An 8,248-nucleotide genomic window follows, 5' to 3' on the forward strand; every position below is an offset into this window, starting at 1 on the left:
GGGAAACAGTCAACAAAAGTAAAATTATCTCAAAGGTACGGCGCGCTCTCTTCATTTTATCAAATGATCATAATCACATCTATTCATTTTACAATCCTGCTACTAGCATTTTATTCAGACTAAAACCCCTTTAATTCGGGTGAGAAAGCGGGGGTGTTTTTGAGTGGCTTTTGCACATCCTGTCATGCCGCTGACTGCTTGCTGCTGCAATAGACGCATTTTGCTGCATTAAAGTTAACGATTAATCGATTAATTTATCGTTAATTTAAACGACGATCGATCATGGAAATGATCGAAAATTGACATCCCTAGTTCCATCACACAAAGTCTTCTTAATATTCACAGGCTCAAAAATGAATGTCACAATAGCTAATTTTACAGTATCTAATTAACTTTTTTCTGCCCAACATCAATTTCTGCTACTGAAAAAAATATAAAAATGTTTTGTCAATTAATCAAAAAAATATTGTAACATCTAAATGTCTTAAGTAAAAAAATTAATAAATACATAAATACATAAAAACAAAAATTAAAAAAAAGTTTTATACAAAACACATGAAAATCATTCTGGCAACGTTCTATTATGTTCACTTTTGTACGCATCATCGCAGTTCAGAAATACAATTTTCAGTAAGGGGCGCTAAAGGTTAATGCTCTATTGAGTTTGAAAATAAACATACCACCTACACTAAACTTTACCCTAAATTTACCTGATGGTGTTAATGAAAGCAAACACATTAAGGAGTAGTACTTATTTACTTTTATTGCCATGCCAAAGGCTATCTTCATGGCAAAAACTGAGTTGGAATAACACAAGAGTTACATAAACACAAAATAAAACCAAATAAACAAAAAATACAGCAGTTAATATTAGGCCTATATAATTAACATATGATAAATCTAAAATCTTTTCAGGTAAAATCTTACTAAACAATTTCCTGAGTGACCGCACTTCATAAAAATGTTTTCTACATTTACTGAAGCTGCCATGCCATCTTTGCTTGCTTCTACAAACCTCTGAGCTCTTTTATCATGACTTGTGTTTTCACGGGACACATACTTGTGCTCTCTGCGTCACAAGTGCCATGCTTTACCAGGTGAGCTACCGAGCCAGTTTACAGAAAAGCCATACATATGGAGCTATAATGTGATACAAACATCAAAATGTATCAGTTTATAAATCATGCACTATGGTAAAAGTGTTTTGAAGTCATAACATAGTACTGTACACAAATAAGTCTTTATCAATTTATTTATTTATTATCATTGACAATCTGTCCCTACAATCACATTTTTTTGTGAAAAATGAAAGTTGTTTCCGTTTTTACTGCACTGGTTTAGGGCTGGGCAATATACCTAAATTTGATATCTCAATATTTTTGATGATGATATATCTATCTCAATATTTTTGCATTTGCTCTAGAATAATAAAAAAAAAAGTGTATTCCTTCTGAGTCTGACGCAATTAAAATAAACGGACCTAGTGACTACTTGCTTCTTTTTATTAAATAAACACATGGAAATGTAACGATACGAAAAAGGAATGCAAAGTGGCTACAGAAAGTGTATTCTGACAGCTTCTTTAGAGCAATTTAATTCACATACAGCATTTTACAATGAGCACAAGTTTTCTGTGTTTCACAAGTTTTTAGTGTATCAACGGTTCCTTGGTTTAAGAGATGCTCTGTGGCATGACACTATGTTCCCACTGGCACTAAAAATTCTTTAGTGGGGAATGAGTTACTGGAATACATAAGCACTTCTTGGCTAGTTTGCAGGAGTGAAATTGCCTATTGGTGCCATCTTTGACACATTAATCTTAATTTTTCAACAATATTCGATATCCTGTAATTTTATATCAATTATTCGATAATCAAAATAATTTAATATTCAATATATTGCCCAGCCCTACACTGGTGGAAACACCAGTGAATTGTATATGTATAGGGATGTTTTTGGAGTTTTGCAAAAATGTAGATAGAGGCACATTTTTCCAATGAGCCTAGGTTGGAAACAAACTGAGTACACCGAGTTAGACCAATGAAAGTATTTTTCAGGGTCCAGATAGTGCCATAAAGTAATAAGTATCCATTTCTAATGTCAAATGTACATATTTTCAGGGAATAGAAGACCACCAATTACCCAAATCCAAAATGACAAGGTAATTACAGCTATTCATCTCATGCCCTGGTTGGCGTGATTCTGGGATTAAAAAAGTGAAAGAACAGCATTATAAATTGCTGACAAATGGGGTCACATGCCAAGACAGGAGCTTCTACACCTGTAACTTGCTCACCAAGACAGAAACAAAGCATTACTGTGTATATGGAATGAAGAATGCAAGGACTTTAGTGAAAACAAACAACCTTTACATGTGGATGACCCAACACAGGAGAACGGAACCCTCCGGGCAGGTAATAGGTAGTAGCCCCACAAACAACTACAGAAAAAAGGCAAATGTTCGGCAGATAATGCTAAAGCAGAACGTAAGCTTCTCTGCATCACTTGCATAAAATATTATTCTATTTGGAACATTAACCATTCAAAAATTCCTCACATTAGCACCTGCCTCTTATATAATCTATTAATTATATATATGGTTTACTTGGTACACATGATAAACACACACTTATATATACACATTTTAAGCAAATATTTATGTATCTCAGTTTGTAACTGTGACGTCTGCACACTGACAGATGCTGTGCTTTATATAACCTTAAACTGGCAAAAAAACAGTTACAAAAACCCAATGTGGTGCGAGCGTGGCAAACTACTTCTGCTTTTGATACTTTCACTTTCTGCACTGTACAACACCTACAACGTTGATAGGATCTTATATTATTACGGCACTTCCTCATCAACTCCTTGAATTAATAGTTTACATCCTTTTGATATAGTATACCAAATGATCCAAAGTTTATTTCCAGCGGTCTGCCAGTATCCACATCTAATGCAACAACATTTGTTTGAATTAGAGCTTGTCACAATTTAGCACTCATGGTAATTATGCAAATTCAGTTATACCTAGATGATGAAACTCAAACATAATTTATGTTGATCTCGGCCATGACGGATTATTCATGAGAAACTACTGCATCTCTGGGATTATGGGCTTGTCTGTTCTTTGCACTGCTTTAATTACCTTATACCTACTTCGGTAACATCTAACAAAAGTGATCTCCTTGCGAATTTCATCTTTGAATGGTTTGGTATATCAAAATATCAGGGTTATCTGGCATATCAGATATTAGAGCTACCCTGTTTTCTGTTAAGAAAATACAAAAACAATACAAAAACACAAAAATGACAAAGAAAGGGTGCAAAAAAATTAGGCCATGTGACGTCTATATTACATAGAAACGTCGATCCTTCAGTGAAAGACATTGAGTGCAGGTTGCAGCTCTACAAACAGGAAATGTGCTACTTCCTGTAGAAGGCAAGGTGCAATGATTTTTCATAGAGAGCCTGCCAGCTAATTTCCTGCTTATAATGCAAGGCACCTCCTCTAAGAACAAGAGTGACATTTGCAAACCAGTTCAAACAGAAGATGACAAGGAACTCCCCATTTTTAATTCAGAACACCTAAATGGGTTACATTTTTGCTGTGGCAAACGACTGCACATGGAAATAAACATTCAATCTAGTGCAGTGTTACAAAAATCAAAGTGCAAATTTTAGGATTGCCAAATACATGTACATGCATTAAGAGTTTGTGTTTGGTGTTGGAATTACTATTAAGACATGAAAACAAATCAATAAATAATATGATACAACCAACCACTTTTAACCAACAGTAATTGAAACTCCAAGGCCTTATTTAAAAGCAACGATTGAAAAGACAAGATCCACCATTCTGCTTTCATAACTCTTTCCAGGACCTTCTTATCAGTACTGGTACTGCTTCAGTGAGCCTAAAGTGCTTTCCTGGACATCTCATTTTTAATTAGCATATTTATCATAAAATTTGCATGACTATAGGGAGCAAATTTTATAGGGAGGGCTCGTTTTAACCAAGGTCTAGTAGCTTTGCAGGTATTACTCGTCTAAATGGCCTCGAGCTAAAATTTCAGTTTGGTATCACATCTGACTTCATTGTGAAATGAGGTTGCAAGTCCCATTTTGTCTCTCATCTAAATCTGGTGGAGAAGTCTTAAATATGTTGGCAGAGTTAAGGGTTTGTATAGTAAACAGGTCAATAGATTGAAAAGACTGCCCTTTCAAGAATTAGAGCAATGGTGTTCTTCTCATGTTTTCTTTCACCAGACAATATTGTGCATTAGACACAAGACTTGAATAAGACGAGACGTGCCCACTTGACGTCAAGCTTTCACAGACTAACCCAAATCCACTGCTAACTGAAAGTACCATGAACTTCCGCTAGCAGAATGTAGTGTAGAGACAAACATTCATTCAGTAAACAAACCGTCAGTTTTTCTTGTACTGTCTTATAATGTCAACTTAAGACCAGTAAGTAAATGACATTCTACTACAAATAAATCAAAATTAAAGCTGCAAGCAGCGATGAACGGGCCCTCGCACCCGGGCTCACCGCCAGCGGGCGGCTTTAGTAAAACAGTCAACGGCGAGCAATATGGATTTAAAGTGGTCAATATAGGAGGAATGTGTCAAAGTCATTTATATGTGGCAATCTTCCTGCTGCCAGCTGGTGGCGCTATGACTGTAATCGAATATGAGTATGTAGATGTCTTCAGGCCAGGACTCTAATCAAACATGTGAAGTTTGAGGCAGATTGGACATTGTATGAATGAGTTACAACAACTTCCTGTTTGATGGTGTTAATAGCATGCTTTAGCACTTAGCTAAGTGTTGCTAGCATGTTTGAGCATATTTCTAGCATGTTTAGCACACAAAGCCATATTTTTACTGTGTTGCTAATAGTGCATCACAGTGTTAAACATGTCACTTCCTTTTGCCAATAGGTGGCGCTATAATTGTAACCAAATATAAGCATGTAGATGTCTTCAGGCCAGGACTCTAATCAAACATGTGAAGTTTGAGGCAGATTGGACACTGCATGCTTGAGTTACATCAACTTCCTCTTTCACTGCATTAATAGCATGCTTTAGCACTTAGCTAAGTGCTGCTAGCATGTTTTAGTATGTTTCTAGCATGTTGCCAGCCTATGTAACAGATGCTGACGAATTTTTATATGTTCCTAGGAGTCCATAACAGTTGATTTTATCAGACGATGTCGCGATTATAAATTAGAGTGACTCCTACAATTGTTTTTCTACAATATTCACTAATCATGACAGTAAAATAGGCTATCTCCTCTCTCAATCAGTAGAAAATGTGGTTTACACACGGTCATGCATGGAAAAAATAAATACCGTCATATACCGTGAAACCGGTATAATTTTTAAAAATACCATGATATTAATTTTTGGTCATACCGCCCACCACTACTTGACACCAAATCTCATCTATCAAATATTCACAGCTTTCAAGCAAATCATTACACAAATATGCCCCAAAAGTGTGACCCCTGGAGAGTGACATGTAAATAAAACAACCACACTTGAACACACTGGCATTCATGATCAACAGAGCGATGAGTATAAACTTTAATTTCCATTAGCTGGATTCAGATTCACAGGGTAAAAACAGCATTGTGAGCGAGAGAAAGAAAGGAAGAAAAGTACATGACTTGATCTTCTCCAAAAGACAGTTTCAGATTGCTCCGGGTTGTTTACTAGCATACAATAATGAGTTTATTCTTTTTTATGTGAGGAACACAGCAGCTAAAAATGGCTGCCTATTCATCACTGTAAAAGTGATTAGTCAATGTCTAATATGTTAAGGACAGTGTTCAAGGTAATTAATTATATGTAAATACAATCTATTGTTAAATACAGTGCAGCTAGAGACTGCTTATGCTTAAGGTGGTACATATTTATCAATGCACAGTAGGGCTGCACGATAAATCGCATGCGATATTTAACGCGCATCTTATCAGTAAAGCCGGTTCTGTAATCAGCGGTAAATCTCCATCACGTACCGGCTTTCTGACAAGATGCGCATTAAATATCGCATGCGATTTATCGTGCAGCCCTAATGCACAGGAATTCATAATCACTGCTGACCACAACAGAAGTGAGCATTGACAATGAAGAAGAGGTTATTGTCCTCATTGATGGGGTATAATGTGAAGAGAGAACACACATGAACCTCAATCCAATTAAAGCCTTGCACATCATGACCAAAACACCTATTACGCCATCATTGTTTTATAGTTTCATAGTTCAAAGTTTTGTCATTGTTTGCTCATCCTCATGTTGTTCTAAACTTCTATAACTTTCTTCTGTGGAGCGCAAATGAGATGTTAGTCAGGATGGCAGCTTCACTCTCCTTTCACTTTCATTCCATCTTTTTCCAAAAATAAAAGTGAATGGATATGTCATTCCGCCTGGCAGCATCTTTTGTTTTCCACAGAAGCAAGAAAGGTTTTGAACAACATGAGGCTGATAAAATGATGATGAAATGTTCATTTTTGTGAACCGAACACTGACAAATATACTTATAGTATTGTTTACATTCAGAGCATAGCTGGCTCTGTGATATTTACCTTTTAGGTCCTTTTGAGTAGGTGAAGGTGAATGTGGAGTCGGAGAATCGAAACTCTGAAACAAACAGACAATCAAACTTGGGGTTTTTGAACAATATAACACACTGGACCACATAAAAAGTCCCTTTCAACAAGTGTAGTCTCCATGGCAACATCAACCGGGAATGTCCACCGACAATGAATATAGGAGAATTAAATTGATAGCTGATAAATGTGTGACGCTCAACAATAGTAAGGCGTGGGCTAACTTAATTGAAAAATCATTCACATCACAAAACAACACCTGAGAGGAATGTTAATGCCTTTATTAGGATGATAACAGAATATGTGGTAGTAATAATAAAGGCAGTTTACGTTTTGCTAGGCCCTCGGTTGCAGTTGATTATTGCATAATTTATAATGTCCAGGAAAGATTAAATTGCCTACGCTGGAGCACATTAGCCACATAGGCTACGGGTTTTGAACAAATCGGGCTTTTGTGTGGAGAAGGAAATAAAGGCATCAGCAATGAGACTGACAGCTTGTCAGTTGTGTTGATTAAATCCATGGCAATTGTTAAAGGAAGACAGCTCTCTTAATAAGAAGAGACAATGGAAACTCACCAGAAAACAGGCAGTCTTTCTCTGCCTTACACCTTTGAATTACGATGTCGACGTCTTTTTGAATCCTCTCTTGCCTTGAACACATCCCCATGAAATAACACACACTAGAATGGCTTCTCTAACTAATATTCAGCGAAACAAACGAATCCTTTCCGCTTGCAGGCACGATGGATGTGGGGAACAGTAGAAATACGTGCTTGGAGGTCTGCTGTAACAATCCCAGGTGTGTCACGCCAACCGACACCGTTTCATCTCCTCTAACAATAGCCTCGATCGCATGAGCACAGCTGAGAGCTCTTCCTCGCGACAGCTTTCATGAAGATATCACTTTTACACCGGAAGCATCTCTCAGTCGGCCTCATAACGCTTCTGCTGAACCCAACAATGGCGATGTCGAAAGCTAAACCACGGAGCGAAAAAAAAGATACCGCATGTAAAACCAACGCGGGCGTGAGCTTCAGACCGTAACGGAAGTGAAGTTGCACACGGGGGAAATCAGTGTGGGAATCCTGTGATAGCATCCACGAGATGAGCCCGGTGGGAACGGGAATCACTACAAGGCGGATGATGTCATGGACGTGTTTTCTCCCCACGCGCCCTCTCTGCTGCTGGACCTTCTCGGTATCACTGGCCTCTGATTGGCATGGAATAAAAAGCGATTATATTCAGCTTATCGTTGCTGATTTTTTATTAAGCAGTAGGCTATCACAACATGAACATTGTCATTTAGATTACCTAAAGACAAAGCACATCAGGTACGCTGATATTAGAACAACGGCAACATTGCGAGTGTGATATTACTTTTATACCAGCTAAATACAAAACAAATAAAGTTGTGCTTCAGACTTTGTGTCACCCATCAAACCACAGACTGAAAGCCGGTCTGGACTATGGATCGCTGTAAATGAAGCAGTCTGTTGTAATCAATCAGCTGGAGCTCCATTCCAGGTTTTGCATTTCACACTCTCCTCACACTAATGAGAAACCCTACTCAGAGAGACTCCAGCAAAACCCATAGTGATCGTTGTTTACACTTGTATTCTATGTAGCTACTAGC

At 37.4% G+C, this 8,248-nt stretch overlaps 1 protein-coding gene across 1 annotated transcript in view; it reads right to left on the reverse strand.

The window, feature by feature from the left end:
• The window catches only part of LOC107746800 (poly [ADP-ribose] polymerase 8-like), a 37,144-nt gene extending 29,361 nt beyond the window's left edge, over positions 1-7,783 (reverse strand). Inside the window, exons 1-2 of the mRNA XM_016561098.1 lie at positions 7,192-7,783; positions 6,590-6,644 (exon numbers count right to left, since the gene is read on the reverse strand). Of these exons, the coding sequence (XP_016416584.1) occupies positions 6,590-6,644; positions 7,192-7,282 (146 nt within the window). The 5' untranslated portion in view covers positions 7,283-7,783. The remainder of the gene's footprint in view (positions 1-6,589; positions 6,645-7,191) is intronic.
• Positions 7,784-8,248: the final 465 nt, after the last annotated feature.

Source organism: Sinocyclocheilus rhinocerous, unplaced genomic scaffold (assembly GCF_001515625.1).
Source record: "Sinocyclocheilus rhinocerous isolate Xijiao unplaced genomic scaffold, SAMN03320098_v1.1 scaffold468, whole genome shotgun sequence".
Classification (NCBI taxonomy): domain Eukaryota; kingdom Metazoa; phylum Chordata; class Actinopteri; order Cypriniformes; family Cyprinidae; genus Sinocyclocheilus; species Sinocyclocheilus rhinocerous.